The sequence below is a fragment of the Mycteria americana genome, chromosome 21 (assembly GCF_035582795.1).
Source record: "Mycteria americana isolate JAX WOST 10 ecotype Jacksonville Zoo and Gardens chromosome 21, USCA_MyAme_1.0, whole genome shotgun sequence".
Classification (NCBI taxonomy): domain Eukaryota; kingdom Metazoa; phylum Chordata; class Aves; order Ciconiiformes; family Ciconiidae; genus Mycteria; species Mycteria americana.
In genome coordinates this window covers 1,678,771-1,701,322 of record NC_134385.1, presented here as the reverse complement: position 1 = coordinate 1,701,322, position 22,552 = coordinate 1,678,771, and the positions used below count along the sequence as shown (strand labels likewise).

The 22,552-nt window shown below is 41.3% G+C and overlaps 2 protein-coding genes across 2 annotated transcripts in view; one reads left to right on the top strand and one right to left on the bottom strand.

The window, feature by feature from the left end:
• Positions 1-22,552, top strand: part of AGO4 (argonaute RISC component 4) — a 234,818-nt gene that overhangs the window by 121,231 nt on the left and 91,035 nt on the right. The gene's annotated exons all lie outside the window — the stretch shown is intronic.
• PSMB2 (proteasome 20S subunit beta 2) lies at positions 10,785-21,828 on the bottom strand. The gene is made up of 6 exons (XM_075522393.1): positions 21,649-21,828; positions 19,267-19,389; positions 18,608-18,678; positions 13,484-13,646; positions 11,925-11,974; positions 10,785-11,015 (listed from the first exon to the last, which is right to left on the bottom strand). Exons 1-6 carry the CDS (start codon positions 21,737-21,739, stop codon positions 10,908-10,910), a joined length of 606 nt encoding a protein of 201 aa, XP_075378508.1. The 5' UTR covers positions 21,740-21,828; the 3' UTR covers positions 10,785-10,907.

Sequence of the window (22,552 nt, the reverse complement as noted above, 5' to 3'; positions counted from 1 at the left end):
CAGCTAAAGACTAGGCAGATGGACATGGGGCTGAGTCATTACAGCACTCGTTATATTGGACCTTTCTCAGAGTTGTACCCATCAGTTTTGTCTGGAGGTTGCAGAATAGGCTGATGATAACAGAGAAAAAAAAACAAGCTGTTCCGAAAGGGACCACAGGAGGTTAGAAATACAAACCCTTCTCCCTTTCAGAAAAGTGTGAAAGGAAACATTTTATGTACTAATATAATTTGTGGGGATGGCTCAGAGTCAGAAACTTGCATCTAAATACTCCCTTCAAAAGCTTAGGAATACATTTAAATTGGGAACTGGATTGGAAATGTCCCCTGGTATGAAGTTTGTGAAAGCAAAGACCTAAATGACAGGCTCTGCAGGTCTGGTTTTGCTCTGGACCTTCCCAAAGGCAGACCTTCCCAGTGAACAAGGAGGAGCCAGGGAGCAGAATGGAAATGCTAGAGACACATCAGAGGCTTGTTTACACTTCAAAGCTATTTTGGATAATGCAGGGCGTGAGCCAAAAGCACAAAAACTACTCCTATTTAAAATTATTCCAAAATAGGAGTGCCCTGTTCTGCATCAGCATAATCCATGTTTAAAATGGATTATGATAAAGGAGAGTAAGGTGCTTTTGTGCTACAATACAGGTTTCCCTACATGGAGTTATTTAGGATAACTATCCTGAAATAATTCAATTTGTAGACATCCTCTGGTGCATGGTATCAGGGAAGAGCAAACTACCCTCCGACACATGATGAAAGTCTCTGTGTGCACACTATAATATACAGGCGTGAAATATAATTTCATAATGTAATCATATTATGAAAACCTGACTTGGTTAGGGCGCTCTTTGAATATCAAGGAATTCTTAGACATAGCAGCGATGAGCAATACAGACAAAGAATCAGGATATGCCTACAGTAATTACATGCCACGTCCATCGGGTGGAAAAATACCTCCCTCCTCATTTTCCTCTTTGGGTAACTGCAAGGCTTTTGCATGTTTTATGAGGAACAGTCTGGTGCCTGAAAGGCCAGGATGCCACCAATTACCTTTTAATTGGGAGGAAGTTTGACGATTTGGATTCACTTGTTGATTCTGCCACAGATGCTCAAGACTGACGATGGACATGTCATGTAGGATCAACTTTCTAAAATCATTGAGACTTCCACTTTGCAAAATTTTGGACACCTTCATTTCTTCATTTCTGCAGGATACCCGAGAAGAGCACAGCTTTCAGAGGTTGCACCAGGCTAATTACTGTTTGTAATGAGGTAGTACTGGAGTTCCGCTCCTGGTTCAGTCAAATAAGGCCATCCCCTGAGGTGTTCTTTGCCTTTCCATCCTAAGAGGAAAAAAAGGCATTTTACAGAATTCATGGCTCAACCCTGATATAAATTCCCACGCTGATTACAAATATTATCGTGGGAAAATACGTGGGATTGTGTCAAAGTGTAAAAATAGATTCAGGCTCATGGTTTCTACGCTTGTTATGGAACACTCTGGAATTTCAATCCTAAAGGGGAATTGAAAAAAATCTTTTTTGAATTAATTTTGAATGAATGACAAGTCCAGGGAAACCACATGACAATCCTTGACAAGTGAAAAAGAAGAAGAACATTAACAAACCCTCTTCATTCCCTAACAGTCAGCTATCCCAAGGGTAAACTGAGGTTAACATTGAACTGTGACTCTATACTGTATCATTAATGTAAACAAGCAGAGGTTGTGTTGGCATTCTGCATGGCTTTGGATAGACTAAATAATCACCTTTAAGCAGGCTACCTTAAAAGCAACAGGGTAATAATAGCTCTCCGTACTAAAACAACACAATAAACAGGCTTTGCTGACCTGTAGTTAATGCATTCTTTCATATATGAGAGAGTCCATTAAATTCCAAACTTTACATACAGAATCCAAGGAGCCACACCATCGGCGAGCAAAGGAAGTTTTTCCTGCTAGTGCAACTGAATCAAAACACCAAACCCAAAAACATTTTCAAATCAGGCAGTAAAACAAATGTTATTTGCAAGGGTGACAAAATGCTTGCTTCAGAGATTATTGATTTAGCAGCCTAGACAGATAGCACAGTGCCATGTGCAGCATACGACTAGAGCCTTAATTATCCTAACAGACTTTAGGAGAAACAGTCTAAACCCAGTCATTACACAGAACCTGAACATGCTGAGCCAGAAGCTATCATTTCGGTCTTCCTGCCTGACCTCCTTTATATTGCAAAGAATTCCCACTGCGGCCACCTGAGCATCACTGCATTTTCAACAGGATACCATAAATAGCAATAATAATTCCAGACATTGAATATACACCCAAGCTTTGACCCCATAATCGCAGTGCTGAAGCATCCCAGTAACCTCTCTGAGGCAGGCAGGCAGCAAAAATTATGCCAGTGTTATTCTGGATGGCTTCTTTGTGTGGTTTTATCCTGACACCTTCAGATGCTTCTTATTTGATTCTTTTCAGCAGAGAAGAGGCTAAAATTATACCCTGAAATTCAGAAGTAATTCCCATAAGGATAGCTTCATTTTAGTAGCAAAGGTTATAGCCAAAGCTGATTTGTTAAATGGAGACAACTCAGCTTTTTTCGGGGTGTGAAATGAGTTCAGAGAAAGATCAAGCTATTGCTCCAAGTCAAGAAGTTCTCCAGCATGTCAAGATGTGTCTGGATGCTACAGTCTTCTCACCTGATGATTGGTCTGTCCGTGCAGAAGTGCCTTGGGTTCCCCTTGAGTTCTTCCACTGTACAGAGCCTTAAACTGGCTAAAGAATCCCCAAGAGGCAGCATTTTCTTGGTGTGACAATGACCTGCACTCAAAAAACGGCAATCAGTCCAGCTGTCTAGACCTAAAATTTCGTATGTAGTTCTATTTGTTATCTCACAGAACACATAAGTTTCATCTAATTCTGCAATGGCATCTTGGATTTATTTATCCTCAAGTGCATGCTATAAGAAGTAAATCACATTCTTTCTATTGGACACTGCAGGTCTTCCATAGTCAAGCTTCTACTCTGTTACAGACCTGATCAAAGTGGATCCATGGAGTTTTTTACTGGATGAGCTTCAGAACATTAGTGGCTGAAATACTGCATGCTTTTATTCTGAAGTTCATGAGAGTTTCACCACACCTTGGAGACTGTACTCTGACAGCTACGTGGAATCGTAAACAGAGGACTCACCTGTATTTCCTGCGCAGATTGTATCATCCAGGGACATTTCTTTTCCAACAGGTTTACTTCTCAGCATGCAGCAAATATTTTCAAAAGAGCAGAATTTCCTATGAAACCATTTCGTCCAATCCAATCAGCATATCTGACTATTTGTTTCAAGAGGGTTACATTTACGTTCCAGTAGTACCTTGTGCCATCAGACATCAAATTCTCGTCACGTTAGGTGCTGTGCAAAGAGATCTTACCCCAAAATTTCTATTTCAGTGGACAAGATTACAAAGGAAATAATTACCTGCATCTTACAGAAAAGAGATGTGACATACAGAGTTAAAGCAATTTGCAGAGGGAGACATGGGGAGTTTGGGAAAAAGCTGGGATCCAAACCCAGGTAATTCAAGTCTAGCACCATAACTACAAAACCCCAAAATTAGTTTCAACAGTCTGTTTCAGACAAAGATATAGTCTATAAGTTTATTATTTTATTTCCAGTGATAAAGAGTTATCTCCTCTAAGAATCCCTGTTCTACTTTGCTGCCTGCTGGTTCACTGCAAAAACAAAGGCAGAAAAGCATTCCAACTAGGAAGGCAATACATCAGAGGTTTGTGCTGCAGGTGCTACAGGCACTGCCGAGGAGGAGACTAGTGGAAAGGCCAGTTTGCTCAGTTCGGACAATGAAAACAGCCTTTCTACACCCTCTTTGTAATGTGCTGCTGTTTTGACTCTTAAATGGACCCTGGCACCACAGGGAATTGCTTCAGCCCAGGCCTCCCACTCCTGACCCATTTTCATTTCATTTCCTCTCCCCCAGCCTTGTCATATGTCAGGAGCATATTATACCTTTTAGAGTTTCCTGCTAATTTGGTCATCATAGGGAGCCTCAGAAGAACACAGTTATTACCATGCTAAATCAAACTAGTTTTTTAGCACAGATCACTCTGACTCTGCCCCTTTCAGGATCTCTTTGCGAGGAAGACGGGGTTTGGCACAGTTCTCTGGAGCCAAAATGGGAGCAAGGGCATCCGCAGCCCTGTGTCGGACAGGGAGCCCATCACCGCCTTGGCAGGGCACGGCCATGCGTGCATCAGGCAAAAAGGCAGGTTTCAGGCAAACTGAGAAGCGTTCAGCTGTCCCCAGGAAAACGAGCAAGGCAAAAGAGGTGGGAAACCTGTCCACCCTATGGAGCATCTTCCGTAACATTTGGAAGAAAGAGGGACAGTTTAGAGAATCTACACTATAGGTCTTATCTGGTAAAGTCTGAAGACTTTGATGAAAAGGCAAACAAAAAAAGGAACATCCCTGTTTTAAAGTATTCTTAAGAAAAGTTGTCAGTGCCTTTGAATCTGCTGAGCTAAGGAGTAATTCAGCTGAGTGCTGTGAGGAAATATAGCTCTGTTCAGTTCAGGGCAAAATTTTTTTCTCTGAATGCCATGTGTTAATAAGCTTTTTCACAGCTTTTGAACATAAAGAACTTCTTGGTTTAGTTCTCCGCAAATTTTGGAGCCAACATGGAAGCCAAAACCAAAAACGTATGGCTTTACAGCTCCTAAAAACATCAGCAGAGGTTAACCTCAAATCTTTAACCAGCTTATATAAACATCTGAGATGAAGGCAAGCTGACCTCTGGCAGTGTTCACACAACCACCCTTCCTGATGTTTCATCAAAGCATGGGCAATAAACACTAAAGTAAATACTAATACACAAACCTAGGAATATCAGATGTACCAGACCAAAGCCCCAAGTGTGATGATTTGGACAGGTTCCTCATGTGCTTCCAGTGAATACGGTAAGACAACTGAAATTAGAACCCAGTTTTAATTGTTTTCTTCTTGAAGGTGCCCACTCAGAGCTACATGATTTTAGGGATGATTATAAAAAACGAAGAGAAATGAGCTGACAGCTTAGGAAATGTCTTCCCAATTCCCAGATGTCAGAGTCTGGTTATGTACTTTAAAGTTTCTGATTCCCATATACTCCCACTGTGGACATTTTAATTACACAGACAAGTGCGTTTTCTGCTAAACCCAGGACCATAACGATATCTTTCAGCCATGGCCTCAACACACTCCATGTTTGTTGGGTAAGAGCAGATGAATGTGTTATAATATTCCACATTCCAAAACAGCCATTTCAGACTTTTCCTGATTTTTTTTCTTAAGCAAATTTTGCTGTGGGATCACAGAAAGTTGTTTGAAAATAGTATCACATGGTGCTGTAGCTTTTCCTCCCCAGCGTACTATTGCTAATAAAATACCGTGAGCATCCTCACCTCAAGCACATAGCAGTAAATATCAGGAGCACTTTTGCAAGGGAGAATGGCATTATCTTAAAATTAAAGATGTACTTCAACTTTACATCCCTGCTTGTTAGCGCTTGGACTAACTAGTAGAGGATGGATTCCAGCTACTCTACTACTACTCTCTACTCTACTACCACTAGTACTTTTGGCAAGTCACTAGCTATCTTAGCCTTCACTTGAGAAAACATGGATAAGCATCTGTTTCATGGGACAGCTGTCCAACACTTGTGAAAAATAAAACGTGCGTCTTCCAAGGGAAGAAACAACCTTGCACATCCTATCTGCCACTGCTGGACAAGGCATTAATCCGTTCTCCATAACGCTGAGTTTCTGTGACCGTCGGATGATCTGCACAGAGACGAAGAGGCCCAACGAGTTCGTACGGAGGCAGCGGTGTACATGCAAGATCACTGCCCTCTGCTGAATGGGAGAGGCTTGCGAGACGCACAGGTTTTCTCCACAAACCAAAGAGCTCCGGTAGCAGGGTAGTGGCATCTGTTGCATTTCAAGTGCAACATTTACTAAGAGGAGATCAAGCATCGCTTAAGCCCACAGGCATTTTGGTGGTGCTATAGTAGGATATTGTCAATAATCCTAAAAATATTGACACAGAATATGACAGAGCCTGCTTTGTCTTCTGTAAATTAACTAAAGGAGATGCACTATTTTCATGTTTGTGCATAAACACTAGAAATATTTGACATCAAGGAAGAATCTACTAAGCAAAAGGTACCTTACCCAAATCAAAATACACTTAGCCAAGTCTTCATTTCAGACAATTAGATTATTAGGTTGGCCCCACCTTGTATGGTTGCCTTAGAGTTAATTTATAGAGCCAAACTTATACTACGTTCGCTGGTATTCAGATCTATCCACATTTTAGTTTCACCTCTCTATAGATTTGATCAGCAGAATTCAATTTTTCACAAATCTGGCTAACCTTTAATGCTTTACTATATTACATGGGGAAAAAGAACATACTGGCAATTCTGAAACAGATCCTTTCAAACATCCTTTTCCCTCTCACCATTCCTCAACAGTAAAGGGTTTTCTCTATTCCTTCCACAGCTGTCTTGAGTTAGACTACACGAATAAGCTTATTGGATAACTACCTAATTGCACATTAGCACAGAAACAAAACACTTAAACTGTCACTTCACATTTTCAAGACAACTAACTTATTTTTAACATAGTCCTCAGAAAGTCGGGACTACACAGATGTTCAAACCAACGTAGTCAAGAACATGGAAAAAAGAAGTTGCATGCTTTAATTCCACCATTTCCATTTTGCTTTTTAAAAATCTGTTAAAACAACTTATGTCCGTTTAGTTTGATCAGTGCTCACATGAAAATTTCCTGCACTAAATTACTGTTGATGGCAGACTGATAACAACATGTGGAAACTCTATATAAGGTTAAACCTTTAAAGAAAAAGAATTAAAATGCCTTGAAGGATAAACTTTTTATGAGTAGGATAAATTTATTTTTCCTTGCAGACACAATATGTACAGTGCTTCACAGGTAGCAAAGTTAGAGGGTTTTCCTTCCTTAGATGCCAAGCTATTTTCTACAAAAGGAATATTCTGTCCCCGCTTCAGATTGGAAAACGGAATCAACCAAATCCCAAGCGCTATGAACATAATCCATAATGCCAGCCCTGGCATCAGCTAATACTTCTTGTAGGAATCTAGTGTCAAAACTAGAGACAAGAGCAAATGAAAACACATCCTAGGGAGAGTTTAGCCTGATCTCTCCCCTCTGCTCCTAGATCTTTACTTGGAAAAGTCACAGCTCCACTTGTCACAAACAAAGTTTCTGCCACTGACTGTTTCATACTTCACCATGAACACAAGTCAAAGACTGCCGAGAATACCGTACAGGATTGCTCCAAACATGCTTTATTTCTGTATCTTTGATTATTTTATTGCTGTGTAGTCTCTACGCTGGCTCACCGCTTTCTCCAAGCACACCTGCTGAGGGCCCTCAGGTTTACACAGGAAAAGCAGTCCCTGCCCAAGGCATTTCACCTACCCATGGCTGAAGCGTCTCTTGGCTTGTTCAACTGAACGGGGTCACAGATTTCTTGGACTGGAAAAGTCTTGAGAAAACATAAGTGAATCAGCCTGGGGCGCTCTCCCCCACCAGCAGTGCCACATAAAGGCTGAACACAGCAATAGGGGGAGGTAGTTCTTACCTTTCGGCCATTTCAGATTTTAATTGCATGTCTGTGCTCGGCTGTCACTTGCCATCCCACGCAGGGAGAAGCTTCACCACTCAAGACAACTTCTAGCCATCTAGTTACTTTTAGGACTGCAGAACTGTCCTGATGACATTGCAAACTTGTGCTAAGAAGCTAAGAACAATTATGCCAGCCAGCTGTCTGAATACTGATGACCTCCTCTGTGCCAACATTTCTAGCGCGCATGAAGTTCTACAACAAAATGCAGATTTTCTTCCATTGAAAGGTACAATTAACACCAAGAAAAAGACCTATAAGCACTGCACCTACACTCACATACTTCTTTCAGCAAAGCACTCCCAAGGTAATGTGGCCTAAGGCTCAGAGGCTCTGTTCCCTTGTAAACCGATCTGAGAGCAAACTCCAAGCTCTTGAAGAGATGAGCTGGTGCAATGATCTGTTACATGCACAGGGCTCAGGAAGAGACCATCTTTAAACAGGAAACCTAAACCAAGAAAAAGTGCCTTGTTAACTCTTTAGGCCCTGAGGCTTTGGCAGTAAAACATATGGTCAGAATTACCAGCCAAAGCAAAGCAGAACAGCTCACCGTGGCTACAATGCCCTAGGAATACGCTACCTTGCTTTACAACATTATTTTTTTATAATCTGAAGAACCAAAAACTTACTAGTAGAAAGCAGTACTTTCTTGCAGTGCTCAATTCTTTCCAAGATTTCTTATGAAATAGAGGCCTGTCATGATAAATACAGATGCTTTTCAAACGGAAAGATGAATTCTTTCCAAAAGGTATTCCTGGATTCCAGGCAAAATACGGTTTCCAAAAGCTTTAGGGCTAAACTTGAAGCAGGTAAGAAGTTTTCTTCTCCTTAAGTAATGCAAATGGGAAACTTAAAACATTGATTTTTCAAATAGATTCCACATATTACTGTTAAAAATGAAAGCAGAATGTTTCTGAATTTAAAGATCAGCACTGTAGACCTTTAAAACAATCCAAAGTTACACAGCAAAAGTATTACTCCTTTCCTTAAAAAGCGTAAATTCTTGGAAAGTCCTCAAAAGAATCTACTTCATTAGAGGCTAGAGTCCAATCTCATTGTGGGCCAACTCTTTTGTTCTACTGCTTTGCAATAAAGGTCTGTATTTATTCATTCCTAGAGGTTGCTGCTCTGTTGGCTTCTGATGCAACCCTTCGTATCTCTCGCTCAATGAGGGATTCAGATCCTGGTCCCTGCCCTCAGGCAAAACATATGTTCCACTCCAACCTGAATCCAACAAGGGTGTTTGCAAGGGAATAATTGTTTTATGTTTATTAATCACCTGCATGCAAATAGGTGCCAATAAAAACTCCAGGCAGATTCTCTGCCAGACTCACATGATCTAATAGCAATAGCACCATATCCCAGTTCTGGTGTCTGAAATAATGAATACCTCCAATACGGAGGCATTCCTACTTTGATATGCAGTGACAAAAATATCACATCAGCTCAGCCACTCTGCAACGGTGACTTTGAAAAGAGACAAGAAACCTGCAAAAACATTCAACATCAGTGGTAAAGTAAATTAGAGAAGCTGCATATTAAGCTAAACAAATGCATTAATGCAACATGAAGGGGTGAGATTTCAATCACGGAACTAGAATGCTCAGACTCTACTCATGTTAAATGTGACCTGCCAAGAGAAAATAATCAGGCTGGGGACTTCCTTCCTTAGAAGTTTGAAAAGGTTTTTAAAAGACAAAGTAAATTTCAGCAAAATGTTTCAGAGTTATATGCCATTGGCCTTAAACAAAAGCCATGGCAGCAAATACTACAACAAAACCAGCTGATAATTAAACTCATTCTGGAAAGAATTAAACTACAAAGCCTGATGGGACTTCAGTTACGAATTAGACTTAAGTGAGGGCAGTCTTCAGAGGCAGGATGAGTTACAGCAGTGGAGCTGCAAATTTTTTCTGTGACATTGAGTGTCAGTCTCTAATCCAGTTCTCACCTTTAAGACTGGCAACTTTTGGGGGAAGATACTAACATTCTCAAACGCACCACTGAGGCAAGACCACAAAAGCTTTGACAAATAAAGACAGTTAGGTCTGTCACTTACCTTTTCCAACTAAGAACTTAGGTGTTATGCCATGCCACACAACTAATACAGTCTGCACACAATCTTGTACACATCCATCCTTCTACTTCCAAGATTCTTTTTCCAAGCTTATGGAAACATAAAATAAGCACCCGAACAGAGCATTTTAAATGGTTAACTCATTCAATGCAAATTCAAGTAGGGAAGCAGTCTCAATGAAAATTTTTCTCAGAAGAATCACTTCTGGGCAGACTGCAAGTATCAGCCACATGATAATTATCTGAGGCTGTTCTGTGAATGGAGTTTTTATGTGGAAGCATCATCTTGAGCCTAGACAGATCAGTGATTATTCTCATGGAAACAAAGCTCTAGCTAGCTGAGAGTAATTCAAAGATTTATGAAAAGTGCTGCAGTTTTATTTCTCGTTGAACTGCTTTCATGTACTTCTAAATGTACAGACACATCAGTTAAGAAAAATGACACGACTGATACATCGGTTTGTATTTAAAGTACTTAATGTAGTTATGAGCCTACTGTGCCAGCAGGAGAATATTCTTTCCCAGTAACAGAACCATGGCCAGGTGAGTTGAAAATGACATTAGCATTTTAGAATCCATTCTACTTGAAAATCTGTTCTTTCACCTTTCACTTGGATTAGAGTGAAACAAAGTATAACAAAAGCAAATTAAGTCTTTGAAAACCTGATTATTATTGTTTTATAAAGCAAACAGTGGTAACATCTTCAGAAAAATAAAGTAGATGTATGTTTAGCATGAAACACTTGCTTGGTGTTTGTTGAGCTTTAATTATGAGAGTGGATGACAGCACATTGTCATCTGGAAAATATAGTACCAGTTTTCCCACACATAAGAAAACTTACAGGGAGGGGGAAGTAAAAATCTCAGAAGAGGAAGGAAATATAAGTAACCTGAATGTGCACCCATTAACAGTAAATCAAGTTTCACCTTCACTGTGGAACAATTTACTTAAATACTCTCAGGAAGGATCAGTGGAATAAAAAGATAAAACTGGCTATATAAACGTCAATCTTTATTTGATCTCCCAGTGCAGTACATGACTTGTCTGCTTCAAATGAATAGAAAAAAACAAAAGTGAACAAAAAAGAAGACCGCTGAAGAAAGATCTCAGGGGTTAGGACATCGCTTTTGGAAGGGGTATATTGTCCACTTCATGGATGCCATCTTTGTCAATGAACCGGGCATTGAAAGAAGCCAGATTTAAGATGAAGCGTTTCTGAAGCTGTTCAACAAAAGACAAAAAGACAAAAGAGATGAGATTCATTCAAAGCTTAAATAAAAGAGGAGAGCATAATTTAAGGGATATGCTGTTGCACATCAACATTTCCATCCTGGTTCTAGTGACCTGAAATATTAAGAACTAGAGTGTTTTTTTCACTGCTCAGGAATCAATTAGTGTGAGTTTCTTCCCTGTTATAAGACTATCCATGTTAGACAAGCCTAGCCTAGAGATGCAAAAATCACAAGCCTGCGAACAAGGAAGACATTTAAGCAGGAAGACTAGAGCGGGCTACAACTTAGGGCACAAAGTGTATATATCAAAAAGATACTTCAAACAGAACCTCTTTAGAGTACTTCTTCCTGAGGTTTCCCCAGATGTTTCTTCCCAGTTACAATCAATTCAATCTCTTAAAGACAAGGATGAATACAATAAAAGCCTTGGAGTTGGAAAGGTTATGTTTACGCTAAAATTGACCATGAACTTTAGGTCAAATCTTTACCTTAGTTAGATATCACTTCACAAGCTGGAAGAGAAGTACACTTAGAAGTATATACTAGTTAAGTGTAATACAAGTAACAGAAGGATGCTTGCATTATGTTCAGAAGAAACACAAAAGGAAAGAGTCAAAGACTGTATCAATATTATGCTAAGCATGGAAGAAGCAGAAGTGAAGAAAAGCAATTAAGCTTCAAGTTTACGTTCTGGAGGACATGAACCATACTAAGACAATGCAAGTGCCCACAAATCCTTTTCCTCAGTAGCTATTCCACATCTGGTCAATGTGCTTTTGTTACCCCTCCTGGCAAAGACAGCAAAAAATGCGACAATAGGAACAGGAAAATATCAACAAATGAACACAAACAAACATTCCTTTCTCAAGATCATAAGGGCCTAAGTCTGGCAACTCACCTCCTGTAGACATTTTTTTAGGAGCTCCACAGCTTCCTCACGTGTGATACCTGAAAAGAGAAAGCATCCACAGATTGATTTAATTAGAGGCCATCTTTCTCAACAGAAACTTTATTAAATTTAAACAACTTTTCAGCTGAGCACCAAAAACTCTCCTTCCCAGCTCACAGAAAACACTTTCCAGATGTACTGAGGACGCCCTGCACCGAAGCGCTCACGCTGCAACAAGCCATTGAGAATCGATTTGTTACACTGAATGGGAAGCATGACGGAATTTTGCCTCCCATGGCCAGGGACTGGGCTTCGGAGAAGTCCAGCCGTCTCTCTCTCCTCGAGTTTATTACAGTTTTAAATCAGCTCCATCTGTCCACAGCCGGCTGCAAGTCAGTGACAGTAGGCGGAGATTGGTTTTAGTGCTACGTTCCCTGCTGGGTATTAGTTTTAATAATGGGAAAGGCACGTGTGTGATGGCCCTGCTATTCTCACACATTAGGATAAAATCCAGCACTCTATAGGGATGACAAGCCATGGCAACGTATTGTAGCTCACTGTTTTTCCTCTTTTCACAAGGAATGGTGAAAATGGAGCAGTATAATTTTCAAAGGACATGACTAGAAAACAGCTAAGCTCTGTGGATCTCACAAAACTTGTTTCTAGAGTTTGTTCCAGACCTGCATCCACTGTTCAGGCAGAAGCCCCATTAGAATAAAATTGTCAGTTTATAGCTACATTTCTTGCAGGAGATAGATGAAAGGATTACTAAGCGAACATCTCTGCTATGAGATTAAACTCAGCTTTGCACACAGGAGTAAAGTAGTTTTGTAGCTAAAGCCAAAGATATCAGATTAACAACATTCCAAGCTTTGTACATTTCCTCGTCTGTAAAGTGGGGATGGGGCCATGTTTATTCCTTGGCAGTGTAAGAACTGGATTATGATTCTAAAATTAAAACTTTAGACAGGTACAGGCATGTACAAGAATTATGATCAACAGCTATCACGTGCATAAAACTGTAAACCAAACCAACCAATCTTCATCACCACCACTTCAGAGTACTGAAGATAATCTTGCTAGGAGTATCTTTTCACTTGTATGCTTTTAATGTAGCTCACACAAAGCCAATCCAAGATACGGAGCAATAGGATCTGGGACTGCCCTCTGACACTCTGGGAAAATGTACATGTCATAGCCAACAGACAAGCAAGTAGAAGATAAAGTTATCACAGTGTTATTTATTAAAAACAGACTACTAGCAGCTAATGGTCCAGGAAAGTCCAGTCATGTTTTAGAATAAATTGAAACTTCCTTCACTTACAGTCTGTTATGCTTCAAACAGGAAAACACTTTAAGGAGTTGACTAGTTTCACATTACCATTTCAGCAAAAACAGAAGGCAATCTTTAAAGCTACGTTTATTCTAACAAAAAGTCAAATTCAAATCTGTAGCATCACAGCAATTGCGCTGGACCATCTGACTCAGCAAATGTCAATCTCTCAGTTTAAGCCTTTAATTTATTAATTGGTAACGGGAGAATTTTCTTCTCCATAGACTCCACTTACTTGGCTTGTAATAGCGGTCAAGGATGCTGAGGGTAAGGAATGCACCATATCCATGTGCTGCAAAAGGAGCTTTAGCCAGAGCCGCAAGGTAATCCATGTAATAAAGGGCAGGACCTTCGTGGTCATCGTAGCCAGCCAGGAGAAGGTTGACATGGTAAGGGGTCTACAAACAGAAATTATGTTTTCATTAAAGCAGCCACACCCAAATCTTGGACTCTTAATTCCCCATGCCACCTACAGAATAGCAACATAGTTGGTTTCACAATTCTGCCATAAAATGCTACTAGCAACTACATCGATACTGTCTGCAGGAGATTATGGATCTCAGTCTAAAAACAATTAGGTCTTTTGGTAACATAGAATGCAGAAGCAAACAAAAACATAAAAACTGATTCTTCTGAAAACCAGTCGTTTGGTTTGCTTTGTTTTTTGTTTTTGGTGGTTTTTTTTTTTTTTTTTTAAAGCTTTCATGGCATTCATACCCTAGAAAACTTTAATTATGTTTTCACACCAGATTCTTTCATCTCAACATAAAACTTGTGGATTTTTACTGTCAACATGTGGGCATAATGTGAACATTTTGCAGCTTATAAGAACTTCTTTGTCAATTTAGCATGCTCTTTTCTCAGTCACACTACTCCTAACCATAGACCATTTTAGCTCAGATGAAAGCCTACATACAGTGCAGTTACATACAGTACATTGATAGTTAAGATTTTTATTGCATGTACCAAGTTTAATCTTTAATAATAGGCTAACTTGACCAACTGAATGAAGAAGATCCAAGGAATAGGTTTATTTCTATTCAAAACTGACTACTAAGATACTGCAACATCATGTTTGCAGTAGCTTTTTTGCTTGGTTGGAAACAATTTTCTTAAACTAGAAATTTAGTCTGCTTTAGCTGCTGTCTTCTCTGATTCTTTTTTATGACTTAGCAAAAGCCCATCAAATGAGACTGAGAAATATCTACATCTTATCCAAAAAGACGATGCAACTTCATTAACGCCAACATGCCTTTAAACATGCTGGACTTGCAAGTTTAGCAATTCCTTAGCCGTTTCCTGCGTGTTTTAGGTTTAGTGTGTTCCACCATAATGAATAAAGCAGATGTCCCTATACATCATCTTCCAAGATGGGTACTTTATCAGACCATGAAACATGCGTGCACTGTATTATTTTTAAATATAGGCTCAGAAGATAATTTTGGAATCTTACGTATTTTTTTAAAAAACTGCTTTTATATACTTCCAGTATTTTCATATTTATATAACGTATCTTATTAATCATACTAACAGGATATCTCTTAAAATGCTGAAAAGTCTAGATCAACAAAGCAACAAAGTGAGAAAAAAATGATGATGCAACTAACAATAGATTAGAACAAGCAAGCACAATTTCACCCTAAAACCAAAACACTAACTTTATCACAGGAAAAAGTTAATTTTGATAATAAACACAGTGAATTTGCACTCAAAAAACTATTACAGGATACTATATTTTGAGTTTCACCAGATAGTAAGAAAGAATAAAGCAGGCTACAGTTATATATCAAAGACTGTAAATTGTGTGATTTAATCTTCAAAGCATTCAAGAATATTTGGAACCAAGTTACCATGCAGCTGTATTTGTTTAATTAGTCTGTATTTCATCATTTATTTATTCCGAAACATCACACAAGTTGATATTTAAGAGCCATGACACAAGATCACTCGAATTATTGTGTGACTTTGAATTACCGACATTGGCATATGCGAGATACTCAACCATAAATAAATGGCGTTATACAGACTTATATCTGTAAGCTGTTTTTCAGTTGTAAGTTCTCCTGCTAATGGTCCATGAGACAACTTCTGAAAACTCAAATGTAAACAAAGCATCCCCCATGCCTTCCTATTATTCAAGAAAGGTAGGATTTAAACATTAGAAAAATATACATAATTTATCTACTACTTCCGAGATTACAAATGAAATTTGCAGACAGGACCTCTTAGTGCTGTCTTAGCGGGACTAACGTCTCTATGCTGGGACTGGTATTCCTTGTACAGCACAATCCTTTTGTCCATCCCAAAGGCACCCTTGGCTTTTGTAACCAAGTCCATGCCAACAGTTCTAAACTCTGTAGATCAGTGTGATTAAAGGGCTACCAAATGAGTGGATGACTAACGCTCCAGGATAGATTAAATTTTTCTTTTTTTCCAAACTCAACCTTCCTATTAGAGGCAATATTTCTCATCCCAAGTAGCTTTGCACGTTATGCTGTTTGATTTAAAATAACTACGGCAATTAAGAGATGTGTGAAATCCTTCAGAATTCACAGCTGAAGAGAACAGTTGTGATAAATACACTAAAACAACAAGATCAGCAGCGGGAGGCTGGGCGGTGACGAGCAGCGGTGTGACATCTGGCGGAAGCCAAAGTCACAGCACGGGGGAAAGGTGGGCGTGAGGAAGCATCCTGCCAAGCGTGGACAAGGAGAGAGGAACCCACAGTCTTTCTTTGGACTCGGGCCAGACCCTCTCACCTAATTAAACATAGCATCACAACAAGAAACTGAACTTCATCGGGTTTGGAGGGGCAGGGGGGGTATTTCTCCTGTTCCCCACCAACACGCAACCTCAGAAGTATGTTAAATGTACTATGTTAAATGATTCAGCAGGTGAATCAAGTGCGATGCTGGAGTACATAACAGTGGAAGAGGAACTACAGCACCGCTCACCTATGCGAAAGCCAGTTGGCTCCAAAGTAGTTCCTATGTTTGCCTCAATCGCAACATATAAACAGCAATCAACAAAGATTCTTTTCCGATCCTACTCTGGAGCGTAAACCCCATGTTTTAAAAAGAGAAATGTCATGAAAAACCACGTTGACTATTCAGTAAAAGAAAAGAGCACAGTAATGTAATGGCCTTAAGTTACAAGCCCAGTGTCACGACACACTTTGGTTCTGTTGTACCAAAAGAACAACTTCAAGGCACTGCCTTACAAGACAGCCATCCCCAAGATACCAGGAACCTGGACTACATGACCCACACGGTTCACAAATGAAACCGAACTAGATGCCATAGGGAGGAACCCAGACGGTGATGAACAATGCAGAACAAGCTCTGTTTTGGGCCGGGCCACAGCAACAGTCTAATGCCTGAAAAACCACTCTTTCGGTGTTAGCCACCCCCCTTCACATACCTTCTAGCCTTCCCTAACAGAAACTGCTTCACACAGTGAATGGCAATACAGCAACAAACTACCTTTTCCCCCACCAAACTTTTTACTTCTAAACTATTTTCTCGCTCCTAACAGGAGGATGTGGCATGTTTTACCTTTTCAGTTTTTATTTTTATCATCCACATAATTTAATTAGTAGCCTCCAGGCATCCTATATGCAATTTAAATAGACACAGAGAGCTAGTGTTAATCCTTCTGGTATCCCACAAATTATGATGAAAATTAACAAAATTCACAGGAAAAACATTCTGATGGCAAGGTTTGCATCGTCAAGTTCTAAATCCCACAAACAAATCATTAAGTGCTATGTTTAAAGAAAAAGAGTTCTCCCTACAGTATAGACATCACTGTAGTGTGACAGTAGTGTCAGAGTGCGCCACTTGCTGCAGGGCATTGCCATCTGCAACAGCACAACATTTCGTCTCCGGTAAATAAACACATCTGCCTTTGCCAGTGTCCTCCCCACTGTGCTGCCCATCTGGAGCAGGTGAGCTGGAAGGCAGGCGTGGGCTCAGGAAGGAGGGGAGACATAGGGAGGATCACGCCTCAAGGGATGTGGCACAGAGGAAGACAACAGTGCCACATCGATGCCACATCCTGCTGGCCAAGTTTACCAAAAAGCCTGTTAAATTACTCCTGTTAGAGGTACTTTAAATCATATGTAAGAAATAGCTGCCTCTGCTTAAGCGGGCAGGACATTCAGCGTCAGCCTCACCTACACCATCTGTGCAGGTCAGACGCCCTTGAGACAAGCCACCAGCACCGGGCAGCCGACAGCCATCTGGGCCAGGCACCAAGCAGCATTACTCATTCACATCAACCTCAAAAACTGCACAGAGTTCCACAAAACACACACGGACCTTCCAAATCACATCGGAACAAAAGCTAAAGCAAGCAGCATCACTGCCAACCATCATCTACCAGCCATGCTTAATCCATGTAGTTGGCTGAAGTCATTTAAACCAGAAGAGTAGCGTTTCACGTATGAAGACTGAGGCAGGACCCTGCACTGAGTTCTTCCGCTGCCTCACTCTGACTTTAGTAACTTGAAAACTTGCTACCTTCAGCTGTCGTCCACGTCAGAAATGAGAAGAACAATCTCAGGTTGTTTCTGTGGATGAGCTCTTGAAGAAGGGGCTGGGCCTCACTCCACACATGTATAATTCTGAGCCATACAGCTCTGATGTTAACACTGGCCTTTATTTGCTACTGTAAAACATCATTTCAGGCCTGTGCATTTATCCCATGCCCTACCCCTGACAGTTGTTCAACTTCATTCTCAACATCCTATTTCTTCTTGTTTTCTTTCATATAGCAGGCTGAGAAGAATGCTAATGAAATGCTTCCTAACCTTGGATCTTTGAAAGTCCGTTTGCCCCTTCATGACATCTTTTCATACTTTGAAAAAATTACCATGAGAAAAATCAGTAATTGCCTTTTAGTAACTTGAAAACACAGCTCCAACTTGGATTTGGTATTTACTGAAAGCCTCATGTTGCTGTTTACAAACGGGACTCGTTTTGCTAAGTACATCAAACAGCTTTGCTCCATTAAATCATTTTCCAAGAAGATTAAACAGATTCAGTGCATTTGCATGAAAACTGACAACCTTATCTCGATGTTAAAGAGGCTTATTTCACTTAGCTGTCTGCAGTATTTGTGACAAAATGTTTATCGGGCCCAAGGCTGGAATTTTAAGACTATAGTTGTATCGGTTATTGATAAGTGATGTGATAATATTTTGAAATAAGCAAATCAAGTTATATTTTAATAAAACATCCTTTCAGCAAAGTGAATTCACCACTAAAGACAGAAGCTGCCACCTTTTTCAGACTCCATTACTTGAAAATTGAAATTTTCCCCTGTAAGCCTTTGCCAAAATCTTTCAGCTATTACTCACTCGACTTCGCAGATAGTCAGCTAGGTTTCGTCGTGTAAAGTTTGCAGCTGCAGTAGGAGACAATTCATAACCTGGAGAAGAAATGGGTGTATTTGATAACAGTACAAATCCATACTCATGTTTCACTTCCTGAATTTTCATTCCTATTCTGAAATAACAAGATATTCTTTAATGACAAAATGTTATGCCATATGTCTAATTCTAGTTTATTCTGAAAGCTACAAGCATAAAAAAGGCCCCTAAAATCCAGGTAGCTCCTATCTGTACAGACCATTAAAATACATAGCTTCAAAAAATTAAAATACTATGGGCATATAGCCTGATTTTTTCAGTCCAGTGTATCAGGAAAACTGGTAACAGTTGTCATGCAATGAACACATTAAGAGAAATATTTTACTAACAAACCTATTCTTGTGTCATTTATATTGCAAATAGGTTAGCTGGGCTTTGGATAAACCTCTTGGTTTATACTGTATAGTCCAACCTTCATTTCTTCATCCTGCCTTCACTACCACCTTTCCTTGACACTAAAAATGCAGAAATCCTTAAAGCTAGAGAAGCTTTGAGAACAGCACTTTCCACCGACAGTCAACTGTAAACCATACCTACCATTAACTCTGCTCCCAGCCCTCAGTGAGTAACTGTTCTCCTTCACTCACCATTTCTCATTTTGTAGAGCTGAACATTTTTCTGGATGTATTCTGCAAACTGTACAGTGTCTCCAGCCTCCCCAACACACAGGAGTAAGATCTTTTCACTCATCTTAAACATTTTGTCATGGTCTAGGCAAAGAAAAATAACATTAAGAGCCACGGTCATGAGAAAGAATAAATTGTTTTGCCAATAACCTAACACATCATGATTTCTTTCAGAAGCAAGGAAGTAAGAGACTCTGATAACTACATTATGTCCTGGAGCACTACCAAAAGTCTTCCTGAGCAAACCCGAACATTCAGCTTCTCACAGTTGGTAGCACAGTACACAAGACTGGTTAAACACATCACCAAGAGAAACAAAGCTGAAATGCACTAAGTGCTTCCTTCAGGAAGGGAGGCATTTCAGAAATACATGATCTGATCTTTCTTACATAGAAACAAAGACTAAAACTTCATACAGAATATTGTGTTCAAACTTTAACATTATACATGGTGCTTCCTGGGTTGCAGAATAAGAATTTTGCTCGGTGACCGTTCTACTATATCTAAATATACTGCATCAGAAGCAAATCCTTTAGTATAAAGGTGAAATACCAACACATCGAGCAAAAGCAAATCCAGAACCAAATTCCATGTCAAATGATCCGCTCTTCAATATCCAGGACTGTCTCAAAAATTAGCAATTTAGGCGAGTGGGACTTTTTCAGAAACAGGTTTTTGCTTGTCATTATTTTTTGTAAAAAAAAAAAAAAAAAGAAAAAATTAAGTACTGATTTTAAATTATAAAGCAGCCCACTGAAACACACCAAAATTAAGGAACAGTAAGCTATACTTTTACTCATAATCGCAGTTTTAAAAACTTGTCTGTGTGTATTTGAAGGAATCCCAGCTGTCACGATGACAACGCTGAAGACAATTCTGTGCTCACTCTAACACTCCAGTCTCATCTAATTGAAGCAGACTGGCACTCAGATATCCGAGACAGAAAAATTCAAGTACCTGTTGGCATGAAAGGCAGACTGCTTCTCTATACTGAAGGCAGGTCTACGGAACAACGCTAAACCTCCACCTCTGAACTTCGCTTTCAGTTTACTAAATGCTGGTGAATAATCTCTGCTGCGAGACATGTATGAAGTGTCACAATCCCCTAATACCGTTTCAAGAGTTATTGAAGTACCCAGCAGCTGCACATCGTGAGAGTTCAGGAAAGGCCGCTCGCACTGATCAGCCCTTGCAATCTATTTACAAATTAAAGCAAGTATTAGTGAATGCCAACACTCTAAACAAATACCTGAAATTTGGGTTTTTTTCTCCCCCAAAGACAAATAAACCCTATGTCCTAAGTAAATTTTCCTTAAAGTTTATCAATAAACCTACTTGGGATCAACACTAACTTACAAAACATTGTTTAAAGTGATTATATTTGTGTTTTGTCTGTGCCACCACCTTTCACAGCCATCTTTCCAACACTAATACAATTAACTTTTACAGACCCGAAGTGAAATATTTTAGGTAAAAGCACTGCTAGCTATAACAGTCATGATTTTATGGGATGTTTATCAATACTACAATCTACAACTTAAAAAAAAAAACAAAAACAAAAGAGGCTCTAAACCACAGTGTTTAGATTAGAAAGATCACTACACCTTGTAAACAAGCTTCAGTCTAGGTTATTGCAACAGCAGACACAAAAATTCATTTCAGAGAATTTCAAAGGCTTGATAATGCTCCAGATGTTTTATCACATAAAGAAACCAAAAGCATGTTACAGTTTGGCTCATATGCTATGAATTTCATGTATGCTTTTACTCCCAATATTTCCTTTTTTCCAGGAATTACATTTTACCAGTGAATTAGACACAACCAAGCATTTAATCTCACCCACTGTTACCCCCGTGCAGCTTTTTCACACATCTGTATTGTGGTACAGAGCAAGGCTTGGGTTAACCAGCCGACGCTCGCCTGAACCGGTAAGTTAACGTGACAGCCCACCACACTGCAGTCATATTGGCTCAGGCTTGGAAACTTTACTCTGAGCAACCGGCCTTTTGAGACCTAGGCTCACCCTGAGTGACAGAGCCCGGCCAGCAGCCCCTACAACGAATAAAACCTGAGCTGAAACATTCAGCAGCCTTCACCCCCACCCCCGCCTATTTTTACAGCCTTTCCTCAGCCGCAGCCACAGACTCAGAGCACCCTAACCACATGCAGCGAGCTCAGCACTGGTCGCTTGCTCATGACCGGAGCCTAAGGGCACCCTGACCGCCCAGGGCCGGTCCGGCTCGGCCGGGGCTCCCCGCGGGGCCTGCCCCGGGGAGGGCAGAGCTAACGGGCCCCCCGGAGCAGCGGCGGGGCTGCTCGAGCCGCGCGGGCCTCGCCTCTCACCGTGCTTCATCTGGACGATGCTGGAGGCCGCCACCGTGTCGGCGGCCACCAGGACGTAGTCGGGGCCCTGGATGCCGATGAGGTACTCCATGGCCGGCCGCGCTCCGCCGTCCCCTCAGGCCGCGCCGTGACACAGCGAAGCGCCGCCGCCTCCTCCCACCCGCTCGCGCGCAAGCGCCGGCGCGCAGCGATGACGCCACCGCCGGCGCTCGCGAGAGCCGCCCGCCCGGGGGAGGGGGTCACGTGGCGCGGCGGTAGCGCGCGCTGCCCGCGGCGGCCTGAGGCGATGGGGGCGGGCGCCGTTCCCGCCGTTTTACAGCCCCTTCGCCAGCGACAGGGCTGGCCCTGCCCAGCCTGGCGGCGGCACCGGGAAGGGGCGCGGGGATGGCGCGAGGGGCCGGCTGGTCTCCTCACGGAGCTCTGTCCTCCGGGCCGCAGGCGGCGGGGATCGATCCGTCGGGAACGGAGCTCGGGGGGGGGGGGGGGGGGGCGCTGAGCGGCCGGTGTGCTCCCACAGCGCGCTGCCCTGGGCCGGCACACTGGGACCCTGTGGGGACAGGGGTGCTCGTACGCTCTGGGGACGATGGGGGTTTTAGGCAAACCTGGGTTTCCTGTCAGGCAGATGGTCTGGATTTTGGTTTGGGAGAAAAATCCTGTGCGTCTGGGTCTTTGGCACCATTCCCAGCCAAAACACACCGTGTCTGCTAGTAAAGAGCACAATTCCAAGGCAGAGTCTCAATGCAGAAAGTGGAGTGATAATCGAATGTCTTGCTTCTGCCCCACACTCGGTGGAATAAAACCAGAGTGGCTTGGCGGTCTCTGCCAGAGCGAAGGGCTGGCTGCTCACTGATGGCGTTCTGTGGAGGTCTAGGAGGAAAGAAAAACACTCCAAACCCTCCTTGTG